The 22,472-nt window shown below is 38.7% G+C and overlaps 2 protein-coding genes across 25 annotated transcripts in view; both read left to right on the top strand.

Annotated features, from left to right (window-relative positions):
* PIP5K59B (Phosphatidylinositol 4-phosphate 5-kinase 59B) overlaps window positions 1–18,896 on the top strand; it is a 30,342-nt gene extending 11,446 nt beyond the window's left edge. For 4 of the 17 annotated variants that reach the window (XM_026818843.1, XM_026818847.1, XM_026818844.1 and 1 more), the window contains 7 exons: window positions 475–552; window positions 1,765–1,818; window positions 2,455–2,835; window positions 5,918–6,122; window positions 6,491–6,702; window positions 8,688–8,788; window positions 8,876–9,849. In XM_026818843.1, coding sequence (XP_026674644.1) covers window positions 475–552; window positions 1,765–1,818; window positions 2,455–2,835; window positions 5,918–6,122; window positions 6,491–6,702; window positions 8,688–8,788; window positions 8,876–9,085 — 1,241 coding nt within the window. In that variant the 3' untranslated portion in view covers window positions 9,086–9,849. The other 13 variants (XM_026818845.1, XM_026818842.1, XM_026818848.1 and 10 more) reach the window with 10 other exon arrangements.
* A 2,411-nt stretch (window positions 18,897–21,307) lies between these two features.
* Window positions 21,308–22,472, top strand: part of Tm1 (tropomyosin 1) — a 31,880-nt gene continuing 30,715 nt past the window's right edge. Inside the window, exon 1 of one of the 8 annotated variants that reach the window (XM_018035266.2) lies at window positions 21,308–21,448. The gene's annotated coding sequence lies outside the window, so the exon portion shown is untranslated. Of the gene's footprint in view, window positions 21,453–22,472 lie in introns of all 8 variants that reach the window. The other 7 variants (XM_026818838.1, XM_026818837.1, XM_018035264.2 and 4 more) reach the window with 7 other exon arrangements.

Raw genomic sequence — 22,472 nt, 5'->3', positions numbered from 1 at the left:
TGAAACTGCTGCTGCATTACTAAAAATTAAACATATCGCATTTTGTCAGTTTATCGTATATCGTAAGTCGTTTGTTAAATTAGTGACGAGATAATAAGAGTTTTTACATGAACCCGTCCAAGGCTTATTAATTACGGTATAGTATCGCAGTAAGTTACAAAAATAGGAAGTGCCGTAACGCAAATGACGTGCGTAATGCGTTTCGCAATGTGGAGACGAACGAAGCTCAACAAGGAACTTTTTTCTAAACAAGTGCAAGACGCTTTACGCATATACTAACACTTGCTATGGTACTGACGTCAGCTTTTGTAGCGTTAACTCGTTTGACATCCCTATTACGATACTACATAGGCACTGAAACTTTTCCAATTAATTGTTCCAATTTTTCCACGAGCATTATCGATGTCTCAATCCCCTATAACGTCGATAATATCAAACGCGGTGACTCTAACAATTGGTTGATTTATGTTTCAGCGTTGAAACATTCCCCGTCGAAGAGAAAAAGCATCACGAGACCGCTGAGGCCACTGGACGGTGACTTCGATTCAACCGGTGAGTCCTTTCAATCGATTATATTTCTCAATTATTTACTATTTCCCTTGTTATTATATTCCGTTTCGTACGCTTCACATGGTCTGATGGCCAGATATTTATCGATTTTCGAGACCAGTTCAAAGAGCCATGTTTTGCGTATCACGTCCCCCGACTCGAGCAAGTTTAGAAAAATAATATCGGTGAATTATGAATATCGACGAATCTAGCCTGGTCCGAAAATCGTGCGGATGATACGAACGAACATTTTTTTCCACGATCTTATGATTGGCTTTGCGCTGAATTTCACGTGTGTAGCCAGGCACAGCGATCAGTACAATAAACTTAGATCCAGCATACCCACGATCCCCCTGTCCAAAACGTTCACGACGATCCCCACCCGTGACGGTGCCAAGAAATTCCATTGAGCCGTCCTTCCCGAAGATATCCTATCGCTTTTACGAGGATTGCTCGCGCGTGCTTTCACGTGCCAATCAAGTACGCCTATCTGTGTTCCGTGTTGGTAGGTAATCCATTATCTGACAATCTCATTAAGCTTGATCTCGTACGAATAAAACCGGGAGATCGTATAATTTCAATTGAGGCAGTTTATTTTTAAATTGTTTTTATACTATCTCAGGCAATCGAATTAACAACAAAACTGTTGGGAATCGTTCGCTATTTCAAATAACCCTTGAATCGTGTGACAATAACACGCGAGTCTGAAACAATATTCCTGGTTTTACGAGTCGACAGACAAAAAAAGAAAGGGGCCGTTGAAGTACAATTCAATTGTACCTGAGGTTAATTGCGTATCGGCAATCAATTATGGTTTTATTCATTTGCCAATCGCCCACATATCCATTCGAAAGCCGTTCAACTCCGTGAACACATACAAAGAACGTATATATATATATACGTACAAATACAGCTTTCTATCATGAATGTCAGTCGAATGCGTGCATTCCGACTATCGAGATCCCTCTCTGTTTGCCTCGAACGTCCCTTGCTCGAATCCCTGTTTTATTTCGGGACACCTTTCGATCCGATGGACAGAGAGACTTTGAAATCGCGGAACGACAATCGCCATGGTCGATCAATACCGTTTACGCGGACAATGAGAATAATGAGAGGTGTATATCGAGAGAGAAAAATGCGGAAGTTTCTCTGTCCTATCAAGAGACGTACACACGGTGATACGGTAATGGTACATGGTGTTGTATGGTGGTTTAGCGGTGCCGACAACCGGAACTTCAACAATGCATGCTACGTCACCCACAAAGGCTGGTGAGTCTCATACGATCACTTATTTTCCTAATGTCCGTTAATTATCTTTCTGTCTTTACGCGGTCGTCCCTTATCTGTCAATGAAGGTTTCACGACTCTTTGTCCCGTTTAGAAGAGAGCAGAAAATCAGATCCATAACGATAGGAATATGTATATATAAATGTGATGGAATTTTAGAAAAGTATTTGAAATCAGTATCACTGATAAGTCGGTCTTGAATCATAGCCTCACACGTTGTTTTACCTTCCGTTGTATGTATTAATATTTCTCTCTGAAATGCGACGTTGCTTCGATGTATCAAATGATGCATTCTGCGATTTCACAAAAACATATTCTATTATCGAATTACGTAAATGAATCACCAAGGCGGTGAAACTCGCGCGATTCGTAAAAGGTTCGAGGTTCTCGAAGCAATGTCGCGCGGCTCGAATCGTCACGCGATCTCCCTCATCAGCATCTCTGTTTCTCTTTTTCTATCTCTGCCCCGACCACTCTGTCTCTCCATCTTTTTCTGTCTTTTAACCCCGACTTCACCGCCACGTTTTCGCTGCACACGCAATCCCCGGTTTTCGTTCAACCCGTCGACGATCGAACGACTCCAACGACGACCCTCGGGCACCACCAACAAAAAAACAGTGCCATCAACGACAGACGTCGCGATCAGCACGACCAGCACGATAATGTCGACCGGTTCGGCGCCAATCGCGACTTCCACACCGGTGAACTTCGCCTCGGGCCCGGTGAGCCCGCCGCCGTTGACTTTGTCCGCGGGTCCGAGCTCGCCTCATCAAGAAACACCAGCACCGGTAACGACCTCGGGGGCTAAAATCGCGAGCTATCCAGCCGTTTTAAAAGGCAGGACCGCAGCCAGTCCGCCGAATCCGAATCTGGTACCCTCTGGGAAGATTCCACCCCCTGTTCCGCCGAGAGGCGGACAACCGAAGACCGCGAGGTCCTCGGAGGAGCATCGTGGTCCCGGGACGGTCACCTCGACGTCCTCGATGTCATCCAGCCGAGGTGACGAAGCAGCAATAATCACGAGATATCGCTTGCATGAAAGTTCAAAGAGCATCCCGCACCAACTCCCCGCACCTGATTACATTTCTACATCTACTACAACTGCTGCGCCCGCCGACACCATTATTAACTACACCACGCGTACTTCATCTTCTCTTTTAACATCGTCTGGTACCATTACTACTACTACTACTACTACTACTCTCACCACGATTACTGCTAACAACATCATCACTACTGCAAACTCTTACTCTAACAATGCCACATCCACCGCTGTAAGCACCAGTGAGTTGCATGCCCGTACATCGACACCCGTGTATCTACCGCCGCGATACGATAGTCTGGCTCTTCGCGATCGATCCGAAGACGTGGCTAGGGCGCTTATGCCTGTCCGCGAGGAACGGACGCGACGACAGTGGGACGAATGGCAGATTGACGATATGTACGACGAAGAAGAATTTGTAAGCGTGGAACAAAACGAAGATGGTTCATACGTGATTAAAACCAGTCCCTATCCGTTTAGACCGGAGAGAGGAAACTTCGCCCGTGCGAGGGAGAGAAGTACCAATCGGGAAGTTGTTCCGACTAGAGACGAGCAGAAAGTAAGCTCGAGAGCCGAGATCATGGCCAAGTTCACGTACTTCTTGAACCCCGCGTCTAGACCGGAACTAATGAACTACAAGATGTCGCGGAAGGACAAGAAGCACTCGGAAACTTATTATGAACGTATGAAGAGAAAGCAGAAGGAGCTGGAGGCCTCGATCACGACTATCACGTTGGCTCAGCGTTCGACTACAGACGATAGGGAGCGGATCGAGAGTTCGAAAGCGAACAAGTCGATGACAACGATAAGTAGGCAAGAAAGGGTTGTCGAGAAAAAGATCGACGTTCAGAAACTTATGGAACGTAGAAAGGATAGTAAAATTTTACGAAAGATCAGAGAGAAGTCTGATCGAAGAAAGAAGAAGCTCGCTCCTGAGTCATCGCTGAAAGTTCGACCCTTCGCTGGTCCAACGAAGATGGATGATGTTACGAACGTTCAAAAGAAAAAGATCGAAATCCAGAAGATCCCGTCTTTGGAGCCTAACTACGAGGATAAGAATACTGAGCGTTTGACGAAATCTACTAGCGATGTAACAATGCTGGAAAAGAAGGAAAACCGAATTGTTCTTAAGGGCGAGAAAAGAACCTTTCTAGTAACGAAGGTTGATGAAGAAGTTCCGATAAAATTTAGAAGCATTGAAGTTGTTTATTCTTCGAGATTTGATGTCAAGAACAATATAGACGGCAACAGAGCCAAGAAGAAATCAACAGCATCTGAAAAAATTGATATAAATCGAATGAACGGTGAAACATCAAATTCTCAATCTAAGAAGCAATTAACAAAAACTAGAAATGTGAAGTCTAACGTTTTAAAGTCCTTGCCTGATAAATTGAAAGACGAATTTCTAGAACGACCTTCTAATACTGTAATACCGAATGCTTCGTTCCTACACGACCGCGAAAGATCTAAATCAAAGAAATTGTAATGATGAAAAGCAAATGCCTCATTTCTCTAATATTACGGGATGAAAAACCATTTAGAAAATATACAAGATCTCCATTGAAGAATTTGAAGATGGTCCAATTGAAAACTTTCAAAACACCTAACTAACATATTTCGAACTAATTTTTTTTTCCTGCATGCGCAAATACACTGTTACTTTTGTTTCTCCATCTACCATCACTCGATCTTTCACGCGTGTCAATTTGTAAAAATACATAATATATGTTATTTAACCAGAATATCTGTTCTTAAAAAGATCCAAAGATTTTGAGAACAAAGAAGTTGATAGCTCAACGTATACGTATCTTTTCTACCAATAGATGATGTACTCACGTTACAGTTTAATTGTTATACTTGTAAGCTCTATGCCGTTTCAATGTCGATTTTATGGCATCGACGAGGTATCACCCGATTATTATCGAGACAAGCAAGGGTTCCACGTTTGAGAATGTAGTGTTGTGTGTAAGGATTGATTTCTTTCTTATCACAAGTGAGTGTGTTCCTGCATGTGTAGCGTCTGTCTATCCACTATTAGGACGAAGAATAGACGTAACATATTAACGGTAAAGTTTTTAAACAATCCTGGTTATGACTTACAATAAACTGTACTTCCATAAAAATTTATCATTACCTTGGCATTTACCCAGTACCATTTTATATGAATATTTATCGTAACTATAATTTAGTGCTAGCTTTCGGAAAAACTTTAAATGTTTAAAAAAAAATATATTTTTCTTCGAAGGAAATGATTGAACGTTACGTCTATCTTTAAACAAGGGAAGATATTTAACAATTTTCAATTTCTTGTCGACACATCGTCATTTTGTCATTCAAACAGAATATAAAATCTTGTTGGTGCGTTTGTATCGTGTGCTATCTATATGAAAATAAAGGGACGTTCACACGAGTGTACTAGTTACAATGCAAATGCCCTGGACATGCTCGCTAAATAGATTGCTGTTTGTGCTCCTATTTAAGTAGTTGTATTAGAACGTAGTCGTTGTACCATTATAGTGCGAAGTTAGAATGGCTTATTCTGACTGACTTCAATAGGAAGTTAATCGATTTCAAACATTTCGATCCTTTATCCATACAACAATATCCCCGCCGAAATTAAGATTTAAAAAAGAACACGCTTATGCAATTTGTGTAACGAGATCGCACTGTGCATTTAATGTTTGCCGAACGTTAGAAATGTTCGTGATGTTCATTACTTTTAGTGAGCACTCACTGTGGTTATTGATACAGCGTCGAAGTAGATAGTACTCGAACCCCCTTTCAAATGCCTCCTGTTAAAAAATATTAATAAATAGCATATATAATAATTATTTTTTATATCTCTAACAATATGTTGATCGCAAAGAACATCAAATTGACAAGCTAAATTAAAAACTGTTTGAAATAAATATTTATTTTTCGGCCTGTTTGGGCAAGGCCCCATCACGCTAACGATTCTACTCCCACCCTTAGAACCCCTAACGACGAGGCAAGCACATATCGTGTTCATTAGGGCTAACTGTAGTGCGCTTTTTGTAGGTGGCACCCTTCCTTCCACCTGCTCCACTCCGCCCCCGCCCTTTGACGATGCAGTGCGTTCAAACGACCAAACTTTGGCTTCCGGTGGTCAGCTACAACAGGGTGCAACGACCATCTTAACGAGCAGTCTGAGTAGCGCTCACACGAAGCAGAACAAGGTCGTGCACCATGTCACCCTTACGAAAACTTACCACGACGCTGTGAGGTGAGTGAACTTATCTTTCTCTTCAGCATTTCGCCAACACACATATGAAATATTCTAAACAAAATTATAATTATAACAGAGCACTTTATTGTACTCCATACTACAATTTGTTTGTTTTATTAATCCTGATTGGCTTAATAAGAAATCTGAACGGTGTTAAGAACAAGAGAAAATCCGTAAAAATCAAAGATCGTTACTATAAATTTGAATGAATTTTTCATTATTTTATTATGCATATTGTATATACAGAACAGGAAAAATGAAATAAAACCAGATACTTAGAAAAAAATTAAATAACGCTAGTTATTGCAATTGTGTGGACGAATTAAAAAATTAAACGCAACACCGTGGAAAAAATAATATTTCAGCATATCTGATGTGCACTTGGAAAGCAGTGGTAGCGGAAGTGGCAGTGGCGGGAGGGAAACGAAATCGTCGTTGAGCGTGGAAAGCGGTGGAAGCAGTCGAGGGGGTGGCGCATTGACGTGGACGCCACCCGCGGGCAGCGCTGAGGGTTCGACACCTACCTGGACGGAGGGCACCCCGTCCTTCACGGAAAGCTCCAGCAGCGGTGACGCAGGTAAGTTTCCGTATGCGCTCCACATCTACTACGCCAGCTGAAGGCTCACACATGCCTCGAGGATTCCTTCGCTCTCTTCTTCTACTTCTTCGCAACGACAAAGTTTCCATCGGGCGCGAGCGTCCCGTTGATTTTCCATTTATTTTATTAGCTTGGTACATATGAAATATCGTTTTCTTCAAATGTAACAGATATGCCTGTAGAATACATATCACGCCTGTGCATATCATGTGTGTGATTCGAATAGTTTTACACATTCCTGTATAATTGAATAATTTTATTATTATGAAATTGAATATTGCATTCGTTCCTTGCGTATACGTCAATCAAATATACGTATATAATATAATTTTATCTCTCAGAAAATCTATTTCTTTCACATATATTATTTCAATTGCCTTACCTATAAAATACAGATAAATACTATGTCGTTTAATAAGGATTGATAAAATCTTGGGCAATTAAATAATCGAGTGAATATGTTTTTTGTTAATAAATAACAAGTTACGTGACGCTCGCGCCAATAACCAGAAGTCTGATTAACGTGCCACGATTTAAAGTGTTAACGTTCTTTAAACGAGTAAAAATACACACTGTCAGTCACCATATCATCATTGTACGTGTGAAACCACTGTATGCATAAACCGCCTGCATCGATGCAGTATTATTTCTACTGTTCGTAAAGAGGGTACCCACATTCGTGTCGTGTTATTAATTATGTAAATGTACGTAGACCATGCAAGCAGTAGTTAGCGCTGATTTGAGCGCATACCGCATACTCGGCGAGGTAAATACGATAAATCCCTGTGATCGTGACTAAAATAATACATGTGGTTAGCAACTTACATCGATTGCAGTCTGTGTACTAACGATATTACGTAATCCGGAACTAAATGGGTTTTAGAGCAAATTAAGTTAGCCCGTTTGCTACGGTATACTTCATTTTTCTTCATCTAATATTCATTTAATCGCGGAAACCATCGTTGGTACACATATTTATACGAACAAGATGCGCCGCATTATGTGCAATACTTGTTCTCATTCATTACTGTATTGTACTCGTGTTAAATCGGTAAGATTCATGCAAGTTAGTACTTGAAGCTCAGAGAATGAGCGGTAAGGAAACGAATGACAAAAACTCAGTGCCTAAATTGAATCTCATCGCCTATGACTTTTAGACCATGTCTCTAAATGATTGTAAGTGTTATTATAGGCAAGCTTTTCGATCCTTCAATCGTATCGTTATCGGAGGTACTCGTACGAGCTGAATTAACGATGTATCGACATATAGTGTTGACAAGTACCTTCGGTATTTCTTTAAACAATTATTTTCTCGGCGAGTATGACCGTGCGACTATTTTACTTAGCCCTGTCTAGCTATCTGAAAAATCTTGTCAAAACATTCGAACACTTTTTCTTTCAACCATGAGAGATCGACAATAAAGCGACGATTGCAGAATAAAAAAAAGAATACGAGACATCACTCTCATTATGAAACCCCTCACACACACATTTGTTTTTACTTGTTCTACATGGTTCCTTCGTTAAGCAGGAACGGGCATCGCCTAGAACCGATGTGCTCTCGAGATAAGTTTTCAAATTTTTCTCTCTCTTTTTCTCTATTTCTTTTTTTATATTCTTCGATCTGTTTGCTACACTTGCATCATACAGAACCATAGCGTGAAATATAGCTACACTAGCTTGTCACCCGTAGATCATCGATTAGAACAGTGCACGCTTTTCTCTTATCGATGCATCTTGATTAAAACGTTATCTCGAAAGGGACGCCTGAAAAAAAAGCCAAAAGTTTTAAAGAGAAATTTTTCATTATGGAAAACGAAATCGCGCGATCCTTTCGAGGCTTTTGAAATCTATCTTGCCGTAGATCGTCGCCTCAAATCAAACACTAGACAAACACAAATTCGGTGCGATGCTGCAGCGAGTCAATCATTCTTTTGCACTATGACGATTAACGATAATTTTAGGTTGTCCGACGACGCCGATCAGGGGTAACCAGCGTCATGACAACGGAGGGAGCATCGCAGCTACCGTTGAGGAGGCGTTGGCCAGTCTTACTACGGAAATGGTAAGTTGGCAAATGTAGCTTTATACGACTGGTCATCCGAAAAGATGCGATAATGAAATTCAGAAACCTTTAACTATATTTTCCCAGTTTCAAAATAATTATAAAAAGCGGAAGAATTGCACGATTTCTGACTATCGTTACCGTATCTTCCTTGACCGATTCCTCTTGGCGGTAAGTGTCCAATCAGAGCCTGCTGACCGATCGATCGGACTGTGTAAATGTTTCCCCGAGTGGCCGAGGGTTTTTGTAACTAATAAACAGCCCCCGGGCGACGCTGTGCACCGTGAGTCTTACTAAAGGATTCATGCAACGTCGTCTTCGAACAAAATCGTCCTTAGTCTCGTCTGTTCACGTTTCAGTGTTGTATCCCATCTTTTACGTCGAATCCATAATGAACCGTCACGTCGATTCGGTCGCGCACAGAGCGTTCCAAAGCGAGTGATTTCCATAAACGATTCAATCTGAGAATCGTTTAAAAGAGATGCATGCAATTTCATTTGTAATTTTCTCTTCGCTTCCAGCATCTTGGACTGATCCTATGATTAGACTAGCTCTATTCATGTATTTTACAAAGACTATTGCATGAAAATTTAGTGTCAATGATTCCAACGGTTTATGCGTTCTGTTCTTTTTGATCTTGAAACTGAATGCAATAAACGAGACAATATTTAGTCCAAGAATAAATGATAGAGCACGTTCTATAGATTAGATACTTTCTTTCAGGTACATAAGTACATGATTACTCAAGTTTAACACCTTTAACACCTTATCCTCAAATGATCAATAGAATAGAGATATCAAAATGAAACAATGTGACAATTAAATAACCAAACGTTTTCAAACAAAGAAACATATTATTCAAGCAAAAGTTTATCGAACTACGCACTCGTCTGTCTCATATTTCCACGCAAATGATCCAAACGATTGCGACACATTGAGAGCGTATCCTCGAATTTCTGCATGCGAGTGCATCGTAGAATTCTCGGCGAACGCATCAGCAATTATTTTATACAGGGTGTTTGCGAAATCATGGTACAACCGGCAAGGGGATGATTCCTCACATAAAATCAAGTCGAAAGCAAGAAATATAGTTTTTTTATACGGGGCGTCATTTTCGAGAAAATCGAGTTCTTGTATGAAAAACCTATATTCCTTGTTTTCGACTAGATTTGATATGAGGAATCATCCCCTTGCCGATTGTACCACGATTTCGCAAACACCCTGTACGTACATGATTCTCGAGTACGTGCATTTCTCACGGAGTTGCAACACGCGAAAGAATCTCGGACGTGCACGTCCGCCAGGTAATTCCATATTAACCCAGTATTGCCGCCGACGAGAATTCTCTTATAATGAAACATTTCAAACGATGGCGTCTTTCAAGTTGTTAAAAAATTATTTTGTTCCCGTGTAATCGAGTTGAAATCGTGATATGAATTATGGCAAAAAAACATCCTTATTTACTCGAAGTACGATTTTGATATAAAAAATGAAGTCAAGAAGTTTAACTTTCAATGCTCGAAGTTTTAGTTGTGTTAATAACGTAACGGAGGTAATAAGAGTAAGCCTACTGAATTTAATCGAAAGCAAACGCCTTGGAACGCTCCGTGTGGAGTGATCAAACTTTTGAATGGTTTCTCTATTTCCTCAAATCAGGAGATACTGCAGCACGAGTGAATGCAATACAACTCGCCCCTCTAACCTCCTTCGATTTGGATATGGTCTGGTGCGCCGTCGTAGCGACGAATCTTCGAAAAACGAGAAAAGTTTCGAAAAGGGGAAAATAAAACTGGAATCGCGAATCAAGACAGGTTGGGTCGAAGCAGAAAATGTACACATAGATACTTTAGTCATTCCTTTACTCGCATTTTCGTGTTATAATCGATTCTGTACTTAACGGGTCACGCGTATACGCAAGAAATTCGTCTGGATTCGCGAGTCTACAAAGTATTTGTCGTCCAACGTGCGTCAATCTCGCATTTATTTGCACGGGAAGATATTATATTTAAGTAGTCGCGTCCTCGTGAAGCAATGAAGGAGTCGACAAAGCGTTGGCGGTTCCAGAGCTTGCGAAATTAATGAAAAGGCCAGAAAGCTAATGTACACCGTGATAAAACTCGGCCTACAGTATTAGTCGACTGTATAATACTCGGTACTCGTTCGGGATTCCAAGCACTTCGCGGATAACTGACGAGTCATCTTTACGGTTATTTGTCTTGTAGGTATGTCCGGTCTCGGCACGTTGAATTCCTAATCAACATACGGTTAAACGTAATAATGACGCGCGTTGTTATGTGTACAAATTTTGAATCAGTTAATATGTTGACCAATTACCGTCTAACTTTATTGTGCAAACTCGTATAGCCTGGGACGACGATTATCGGACCCGTTTTTTATTGTGTTCATTTCTCGTATGGGGACAACACTTAAAAGTAGTAGTAAAATGTCTCGCCTTTTTCAATGCTCGATCTGGCACTTCTATGGCTGAATTTTGACATGGTTTTGACGCTTCAAAGTAAAAACAATTTCAATATATGTATTAAGAAATAATTACTTACGTAATTTTATTTAATAATTGAATGTACAGAAAAATTGAAAATATAGATATAAATAAAAATCTATGTGTTTGATCATCTTTTTATTTCTTTATTTAATGTTAAGAAACTCTGTAGAAAATCTGTTAATATTTAATCAAAATTAATCGAGGATTGAAAAAGTGTGTAACAGATTTAGTACTATTTTCGGGTCACCCATACGGGAAATGAACACGATCAAAAACGGGTCGAGAATCATTGTCCCCGAGCTGTACATTCGTTTAAACTATCCTGACTGTCTTTTGAAAAGAGCCTTAAGAAAGACGTGCGTGATTATTATTATTAATTCGTCTCCTCGTTGCTTGTTCGTGAATCTAGTTGTAAAATCGTATGATCATCGAATCACCGAGCTTTACGAGTGATGTTCAAGTCAAATGGTGACCAAGCGTCGCTATAAAGTATCTTACGCATTACCTCGTCTTGTAACTGACAATTATCTTTTGTTATGATAGTGAACTGTAAACGTTGAAAAGGGAAGGGAGGAGAAACTTGAGAAAACAGAAATGAATAATGATCGAAATAGAGTGTAAATAATACTTACGATCCAAGTAGGGCTCGTGGGTCTCAATCCCGTTTTTATTACGATAATATAGCCGGTCGTGTACATGTACCTATATGTGTCTCACGTTCTGTTTGTCTATACATATAATTAATTATACATATGTACGTACACACATAAAATGAAACCGTGTATACCGCATTATCTTCGTCTGGCCGGTGAACTTTTGGACGTGTTTGAACTTGAAAACTCGCAATTATGCATATACTGCTTGTTAAAAAAAACCACTCAATATTTATATGGTATATAGGATACACTGTACTGAATAAAAGAGCTTTAGTAAACATAGGTCGAAAGCTTTTTTACTTAGTACAGTGCATCCTATATATCATATAAATAAATTGAATGATTTTTTTGACACCATGTATAGATCAGAAACGAAAATTTGCAATCACTTGTTAAAATTACTACCTCATACTTATATATATTTGCTTGATTTTGTTGAAAATAAGTAAAAAATAAAGTATGTATTATACATGTGTACGTGTTTTCAAAATTGTGATATTACTAATTGGTAAAATATGTAAGCAACGTGTAGTTCAAGTGCATCCTCTTTTTCTCTTTCTCACGTAAAAAGATTTTGAAACTTTGAATAACGTAAGTTCCAAAGTACTATCTCGTGTAGTAACTGAAAACCGATGTGAAAGTTCTTTCAAAGTTTCAGACTATCCTAGAACTCACCGGCCACTGGGACGCATATTATAAATATCAACTGCGCAAACTGTATTATACGTGATACGATAAACGAGAGTGATTGACGCTAGTTCCGATGGTACCATGTACGTATATTACAAATAATATATGAATGAATAAAAAATTTAGTAGAATCGCAGAGCAAAGGATTAATTATGTAAGCGCGTTGCTAGTAGGCGTGAAAGTTGTCGCGAACGTTTTGAAAAACCAAAATGTTGTTCAATTAACACGTATGATATATCGTCTTCAATGAAACGCTTTCGACAGTCGGTATGTTGTGTCTAGGAAAGAACAGTAAAAAAGAATCTAGTCGTATCTCGGCTATCAGTCCGTGTCGTTCTTCTTCTCTGAGAATGTTTTATTTCACGGTTTTAGTCAAAGAGTATGCTCTCTATTTTATTCAGTGTACAAATACTTTTGTTTTTAAGTATCGTTATTTCTCTTTGATTTACTATTGTAAATAGTACATTCGAAGTTCTCGTGAATATTTCACATTATTTAATTTTAACCATTAGATTTAACCATTGGAACTTGGAGTAACTACAATAAACAATTGAATATTTTACAAATGCGTTTCGATAATCATTCGCTATAAAATTCTTCGAGTACAAATCGACATTAATTTCACACAATCTTCAACGAAAATTTCACTCTAGATCTATTGTGTTCAACTTTCAATAAGAAACTGAGTGACGTAGATGTTAGACCATTCGATAAGAATACGAACTTATGCGTCGTTGTCGCTTCAGAACCTCTTTGTTACAATGGTTGAATCGAATCGGAGATGTTTCAGTCCGCGGACCTATTAGGCTGGCGCATATGAAATATCGTCGTCAAACATGCCAGGTTTAATTTCTGTAAAATATCATGTGTTGCATGTAAATAATTTATCAGCTACTTTTACATATTCGTAAATGATTACATAATTTCATTATTCTAAATGAATTACATTATAAATGTAATTGAAGATTCATTAATGTTGCGATGTCTAAAGAAATCGCAATGCGTTCATGACACACCAAATTATTTCATTTTCGAGCAAAAGTATGGTAGATGAGTTTCGATGAAAAAATGCAAACTTCAGAAAAAGCACGAAATTTCATACACACCAACCTAATAGATTGAACAGCCGAGAGAAAGGGTGGAAAGAAACTTAATGAAACTCATAGCTTTGTTAACTGGAGATACTCTTCCACGGAGTACCATGTATTATCATTATTGTTATATATGTATATCGTAGGCATTATACAAAAAGACAGTAACAGTGTTTATTAGCAATCTTGAAAGTGTGATATTTTTTTAACAAACATATCGCAACGTGCGTTCAAGTTTTGCGAGTGATTCAATGCTTGTCCACGGACGGAGCTCTGAATAGGGAGCTCAGGGAGGATTAAGATACGAATCTGGATCAGTAGGAGCACGGGGGCTAGAGAACATTTCGTGCCAATTAAAACATTGTGTACAGAAGAGAAAAAAGAGATCGCGTTGAAAACGATCCAAAGAAAACTTAGAGAGAGAATCGTTGTTAATATTAAATTTCTCCGAGCGCCATTAGTCGAAGATCCGTCGCTTTTTACGCTTCTCTTTGTCGCATAATTCAATGTTTGTCGATGATCGTTTCCAAGCTGTTTAAACCGGCATATCGTATGTGTTTTCTGTGTGTGCTTTGAATCGAAAATCGTATTGATTCCGCGCGATTAACATTCTGTCATTAATTAATTCAAATTCTATAGAAATATTTCTGCATTCTTTATTCTGTTTCTCTCCGTTTGTGTATTTTGATGTGGCATTGGTATCCCTAATCAGTTAATCCTAATCGTTTTATCTTCCTACTCTTACGGTCGAATCGCGATAATTTGTTCATGAATAGTTTATTCATGAATCTATACACTGAAAGAAGGAGTGGATTTACTATAGCAATTAATAAGAATGACAGACCTGATCTTTTTTGTGCTCGAATTCAGAGACAAAAGAACGGCAACGCGAAGGATCTTATGGCACAGAGAACGTCCCTTTCGATGTACAGACAAGTCAGAAGAAGTATCAAACGTGTCAACGCGAACAACGTAGCAATCGTGAGGAGCATGCAAAGAGTGTTGAACGTTCAACGCCAGGAGCAATAAGGATTCAAGCGAATCGGAAATAAATCTCTTTGAAACGATTGAGCAAGATAAACGCGCGTCCATTTTTATCTGTGGAAATATTGAGAACGCACTAAGAAACGGTTCAACATTATTATCGAGATCTGTGATCACGTGTATACGTTTGAAAGAAACTTGTTTTCCTAAATTTATCAATGAACGAACAATGTTTCTTTCTTTGATAAATTGTAAGTATTATTGCTCGTAGACCTCGATGAAGAAATTATGTCTGTTTAACCAGTTTGAACGATGATCGGGCATAACTTCAGTCTTAATCCTCTCGTGACTATAAATCAACCTTGCGTCTAAGTGTCTGCTTAACTAACTGCGTAAGACTTTATTTTTTTTCTTTTTTCGTTGCATCAACGTTGTCGCGTCGAGAAGTATATAAAACTAAGAAACGAGAAGCCTTGCGTTAATCGAAGCAATATCACTGGTTAAGAAGAAGCGGACGGTTAGATATTCTTCGTGCATGAGTTTGTCATGTCAATACGAACGTGCCAAGGAATTTGGCAAGATTTACGGCGGCGGTTTTATGGAACGGTTCGTTTCGCGATTATTCGCGAATTCACCATCTTCGTGCTTCCTTTTTTTCTGAATTCTCAAGGTTCCCTAGCTAACTCAATTTCATCTTTTACTTCGTACGACAAAAGGCAAAGAATAATTATGGATTTGAAAAAGAAGGTCAAAGCAGTTTTAATGTGAGATTTTGATTCCCGAATTTTTAATTGAATTTCATTAGAATTCAAACTTTATTATCCGAAAGTTGATCCCAGTCTTCGAGAAAAATTTTTAAAGCATGTATAGTTTCGTGTAGATTTCTTATGGAGAAATTGTGAAACCAAACGTGCCATTGAAAATGTTCCGTAGGAAATTGTGTGCACAACTGAGATTGCAAGAACAATTATGTGCGAGTAGATTGCTGGATTAATTAACCCTTTAACCGAGCAATCCGAGCCAATAATACTGTGACTGTGTTTCCGATTGTACCGAATTGAGTTAATATTAATTTTCATACATGAAAATAGTCGTCTTCTACTACCTCCTGTAGAGACAGTCATTGTTTCTGAATCAAGTTGCCCAGTTGAAGGGTTAAAACGATAAGTGAAGAGCAATTATGGATCGGTTGTACCTTCGCGATGGTCCATTAGTATTCTTGGATGGTTAAAATAATTCTATATGTTATTTTTAATTACCTATGAGGAGGGTAAGTTTCCTTTATTAGTTTAGTCAAGCAGAATAAAAAATAGGAAGAGAATTCTTCGAATCTTCGCGACAGCTGGTCCATTTCTGTCTCATTCAAGAGTTAAAGAAACGTATAAATATATACGTACGTTGAAATGTTAAAGTAAACCGCTACGGAAAGATTTCACTGCGAGCGATCGTTTGACAGTGCTGTTACGAAACGAATTGTCACTTAACCGAAATTTTCGGCAATACATATTAATATGATTACGATCATTACCATTATGATTATTATCTATCACCATGATTATTTAAATAAAGCAGTTACTATTATTCTTACGACTGTTTTTGTTATCGTTTGTTATAAAAAAAAGAAGAAATACTTGATTGATTGGCGGGGGTAATTTTTCATTTCAATTAATTTTGCGTGTTTATGTATGTTCTTGTGTGTGTCTGTCCATTCCTAACGATGAAAGATCGATCGATCCTTAAACTCATTATTAACAATCTTCACCCTCGGCGCACTTTATTTTTACTTTCTTTTTTTTTAACCAACATTTTTTTCTTATCCTGGTTTCTTTTTATTTGCACCCTTTCAGACCCACCTGTAGTCAAGCAAAAACGAAGATAATTGTAGACAGTCAGACAAACAAAAACAAATACGAAAAATATCGTTTTTATTTACGAAAAAGAGAGAAAATTGACTGCGGAGCCTGTGAATTCTTGCTGTTGGTGCATTTAGAAACCCTCTTTCTCCGGAATTAACGTGAGATAATGCATTAGGATGTTGATGTAAGTCCAACACACACGTAGGCATATAAGTGCGCGCGTCTTAACGTATATTTATAGGGTGTTTCGAAAATATATACGTCATATCCGACCATGGGACGGCCGTGGATCGGACGGTTTCTTCCACGGAAAGAAACAAAGCTTTTAAAATTACTTTTTACTTCCTTTTGTTATTTTATTTCTTAAGTGATATTTTTTAAAACGATAATTTCGGAACACTTTACGTTAGCTATTAAGAGATCGGTTCGAGGCACCATTTTTCAACATCACATTGTCGTAAATTTTTCTACTTCTTTTATTTGAATAAAGAAGTTTGAGTAAATTTATGTGAAGAACGAAATGAAACAGCTAGTCTCGAACCGGCGTTAGACAATTTAATTATTTATTTTTCTATTATTTCGCTGCCGTGTATCGCCAAGAAACTTCGGTTTCCCTCGCCAGGGAATCTCATTCTGGCACGAGTGTACATAGTGCACACAAGCTGAATAAACGCGTGATTTCTTAGACAGTCAAATAGGAATTTCAAAAAGACTGCGTGCGTTTATTTTATCCGTAAACATGTTGTATTCCTTTGTCACCTCGTCGTTCTTTTTTCGACGATCATGTGCGAATACAATATCCTGTATTTTGTGCAGCTAGTTTATCATAAAATCTCGGTTTAACGTGAAAAAGTGATAACTCTTTTCTTTATCTCTTCCTCGTTAAAAGTTGCTAACGCATTTCTTAATCATACGTGTACAGTGGATTATGCATTTATTCATTTACCTACTTAATATATTATAATTAGCCTGTACAATATCATCTGTTCATAAAATTTCAAATTTATGATTTTTAATTATACAATCGGACGTTATAATATTGCATGCAATCTACCGAGGCTTTGTCAGAAACGATAAATATCAATCTTAAATTATTGGACACTATTTAATAGATTTAACTTCTTCGGTAAAACACGACATGCATCATATGTTCAGTTTATTCTACGATTTTAGTACGAGGTGTCATTACAAAATAGGAAGGTACTTCTCATTTATTTAATTCGTCCGAATCGCAACCTTGCCGTTGCGAAAGAATCAAATAATTACTGAGAAAGATCAATTTCGTTCTGTAAAAAATCAGAGAAACGTCGTGGGTGTAGAAAATTTGGTACACTCGTTAAAACATCACTGAAAACAGACAAGAGTCTTAACGTCGGTCATGATCTTGGAACTCGGTACACTTGAATACCTTTCAAGTGACTCGCGTGATGTTCCGCACGAAAAGAAGAGGAAAGAAAAATCACATGATCACTGTTGTACAAATATTTACTAGATGATGCTACGTGCATGTATAAAAGAAGGTATAAATATTATATAAATATACAGGGTGTATCCGAACGGGTGGTGCAACCGGGCGGGAGTTGATTCTACATGTAAAAATAAGTCGAAAAAAGGGAGTAACGTTTATGAGAAAATTCTGTTGAATACGCTTACACTGAACTTTCCAATTCCTTACCTGCTGCAAACATTTTTGTCGCTCACGCTTTCGTATTACCCGGTATAATGATTACGTTCTGTCTTTAGTCGTACGACTTCATTCTCCTACATTTAGTCTGTTCATCTTACTTGCATTTTTTTACTTGAAAAATAGCGGTCATTACGTATTAGATATACCTTTATCTATCGTACAGAAATTAATACTTGCAAAGAAATGTTACTCGTTTCATTCGACTTATTATTACCTATACATGACGCCCCCCCGCTCTCCCCGATTGCATCACTCGCCCGAATCCGCCCTGTATGTATAGCTTATAGATATTATAAATATGTACACATAAACACACATTATAAATGTCGGAGTTTATCATGTACGTCGATGCATTTATTTTATAAATGGCGCACGGTGATCGTCTGTACACGCTGTTGTATCTTTCCTCGAGAGAGCTACATTCTCGATACCTCATTGCGCTTGTAGACGATCGCGGCGATGATGTACGATTTAAAGATGAAATAAATTATTTGTTGCGTTGTATTTATTTAACGGAGGACGATTCCTCCGCTCGAAGTCCCGCGAGTATCACCCGGGGAAGATTTCGTTCGACCCACGAGGGAGATCTCTCCTTGGCAAGAATTGTTGTAACAATAAAAATTTTGCGTCAAAAATTGTCCGTTTCGCATGTTCTTTCATTCGCATCCCTCCGATTCTAATTTTAAGTAACGTTCAATTCGTTTCGAGAATTTCATTGCTATTTACACCTGATCTTTGCGTAAATTGTAGCGGAAAAATTAAGGTGTATGACAAATTATGGGCTAACGAGAAGATGACTCAACGCACTTATAAAGGCACATGTCGATGAAGTAGAATTGGGGCAGAAAGTGCTTCGACCTCGCCGATGCAATATATCCTGCATAAGGTAAGTATTAACTAAGGACGTGTACGCGCACGTTGAGATAATGACGAACTGCTTCATAATAAGCATCCTAATTGTTGCCTCAAGGCAATTTTCCTTGTTAATTGCGGCCATACTTAGCTTGATAATAACTCATTTAATAAAACATACTGCTTGTGTTTGAATGAGAATGAAAATTGGGTATCGTACAAAAATTATATAAAAACAACCAGATCTTTTCTTTCTTAAATTAATTATTTTAAATAAATACTAAAACCACTAAGAAGTGCGATAGTAATTAACTTGTTGAAATGTACGAACGAACATGGAATATCTGTTTAACATAGGAGCCATACGCGTCATATTCATTGACCTTTGGTTGGCGATCGGTATTTAAAAAGCACGCTGGTAAGCGTACACGAACCAGTACCTACTTAAACAGACGGTATATGAGTCAAGGCTGGAGCGGGACCCTTACCTACTTTTTCCTTTTATGGTAATGAATTGGATTGATGAATGTATGGGATACGACGTTCGATAAGCTTACGCAAAGGATTTCGCGCCTGGACAAATTATCGTGCCAGGCTTTTACCATTGCCGTCGAGAACACGTTCGAATTAAGTCATCGACCAAGACCAACATTATGGGGAAACGCAATGATACATTTAATCGAACATGGAGCACGATTTAAAATAATGCGAGGAGACAAGATGGAAATTACCCTGGATGGGAATTGCAATTTGGAAAGTGCTCGATTTATTGGACATGTCTCGAAATAATTACGTAAGCGACGAGACTAAAATCGTTGTTCGAGTCACTGGGAATTGACCATGACACGAGTTGACTCAAGGGGATCGAGTGAGATGCCTATAACTCCAATGCCAAAATTACCAGTTTACTATCCAGATTCTCCTGTTGCCAATGCACTGTTTCCATCTGTACATTCCAACACTTCCGCCTGGTTAATAAACAACTCTAATAATATAATAGTTAATTAAACGCGTTTTTTTCGAAATAGTATTTTTCAAATTTACTGACAGTATAAATCAAAGACCAATTATCCGATTGACTTGAAATTTTAACAGAGTGTTCTAGACATGCTTTATTGTTAAATGACGTACGATATTCTTGATTGGATGAAAACTGTAATTTTGGCAACGAAAAAACGACAATTTTTTTAAAACTCCGCCATTTTGTCTGATTTCAACATTTCTCAGATATCCTACGTGATTCAACAATAAAGCATGTCTACTTCGAGAGCGTCTTTATCTTTTTTCATTTCAGTCACCCTAGCGTACTGTATGATGTCAACAGTTGAGACACTTTTTTTGGCGTCTCGGGAGACAGCGCATAACTTGGTCGCCTTTAGTTATTTTTGTACGAAAAAACTATTTTACACAGTTCATTTATAGGCAAACACATCCATTAAGTTTAAAAAAATTGCATAGAATGCTTTTCCTAAAAAAAAATTCTTAACAATGACCTAAATTTTAAGCGATCAGACTGATAAAGCCCCTTAATTAAAGTTGAAGTAGTTGATACCGATGGTTTTCTAAGTTTGCAGCAACCTTGTAACGATCACAGTGACTTTGATCTTGGTACCCTATGACTAGATCGGAAACTAGAGCAAGGAATCGCAAGCGTAATCTCGAATAGATCTCTCTTTTATTGGTGCGCAAAGTTCTTTCACTTTCTCTATCAGATTACAATTCCTTTCTAAAGATACTAATCTTTCATGTTCTAACAAGTTCAACAGAGATACATGGTATTTGTAGGTAATCTCTACGACATGAAAAAAAGCGAAAATACTGTTATATAAAATCATAAAGAATGTGTAAAAAGTTTTCATTTTAAACATTAAAGATCACAGAACCTGCATGAAGCCAAACATGGCATCAACAAAGGGATTCTATTTCTTTCGCATTTCCCATTTCGTCAGTACGATGGACGAGAAATCTCCAGAACGAGAAAATAGGCCTCGGACCGATCGTCGTCGAAGCCTCGCCGATTCTAAAGATAAATTCCGCAGGCGGTGTACGTTTTCACAGGCCCGTACGTAGAAAATCCTCACCGGGGGTCTGTGCATGAACACCCGGGTGGTAGGGATACGTCGGGACCGTGAAGGTAAGAGAAAGAAAGAGAAGAACGAGCGCGTCCTGGTGCGCGACGTCATCGTCGTCTTTTACGATCGCGAGGAGAGAAGCCCGCGAGAAAAGGTGGGAGCCGCGACGAACGGTTGTGGCCCAAGTCAAGCTTTCAGCGGCCAGTCGAAACTTAGCCTGCGAGTCAGACGCACCCCACAGACGACGAACGAACCTGAATACTTGCTCCGTGAGTAAGCATGTGCACTTTTTTCAAACTCCCCGTACTCCGATCCGTACAAGAAACATGTATCGCGCTCAAGTTTCGCCTCACATTCGTTTCACGTACCATAGAATCTCCCTGGATCCGCTGGATCGCGTACGGTGAATGTATGCGTGTGTGAAAGAAAGTGACGTGAGCAGGACGTGTGTTTAAGTAGGCTCGAAAGTGAAAAGGGTCAATCGGTGCAGGGGTGACGAATCGGTTTCTAATAAAGATGAAACGATCTCGTGATCTGCAGAATATTATTCCTTGATGAAATTACACATTGAAGAAACAGCTCGATTTTAAGTTATGCTGGTTGTTCGAAAAACTGGTAGTTTGAGTGATACCACTGTCGCCCGCATTCCAAAGAGGCAGTTCCGAAAACCGTTCGGTTATTATGCAAATTCCAACGGTTGTTTCGCAAAGCTGAAACCCGTTGTCACCCATAATACAATCGAGCTGATATCGCCAGAAACATGTGACTCATGGAAGTTTTTAAGTATTCATGCGTAACCGCTGCGACGAATATTATAGGTACCACATTGCTGAACTCCGTTGCCGCGGCACGGTAGGCAGGAATTTCTGTCGCGAGGCAGCAGATCACAGTGATGATGTTACTCAGGTGCGGTGGATACGCTGATAACGGATTCTCGAAAGAACGAGTGCAAACTTTCCTGCGTTGTTTCGTCGCTGGAATTCGGAGAAGTTGCTAGTAGTAAAGTAGTTGCTAGTACTAAAAGTAACCGATTGGTCTTATAATAGATTGTATCTTATTATACAATTCGTACAAACTTATTAATAGTGACAGTAGTAGGGCGAGAGCTTGTACAATTGCAATTCATCGAATTCCTATTTCATTTCGGTTGTACTAATTAATAGAAAAGCTGAAAGATTTCTATCTCGTGATCTAGGTCGTATTCTTTTACAAATTTCTTATTTGCTCCAAAAGAGATGTAGGACGGGTGTCGTTGGAGCGTAGGTAGATTGCAGAAAATTGTAGATCGTGTGT

This window comes from Ceratina calcarata, unplaced genomic scaffold, assembly GCF_001652005.2.
Source record: "Ceratina calcarata isolate Rehan_Ccalc_2016 unplaced genomic scaffold, ASM165200v1 scaffold9, whole genome shotgun sequence".
Classification (NCBI taxonomy): domain Eukaryota; kingdom Metazoa; phylum Arthropoda; class Insecta; order Hymenoptera; family Apidae; genus Ceratina; species Ceratina calcarata.
The sequence above is the reverse complement of the archived record's forward strand: the minus strand, read 5'-3'. Positions and strand labels throughout refer to the sequence as shown.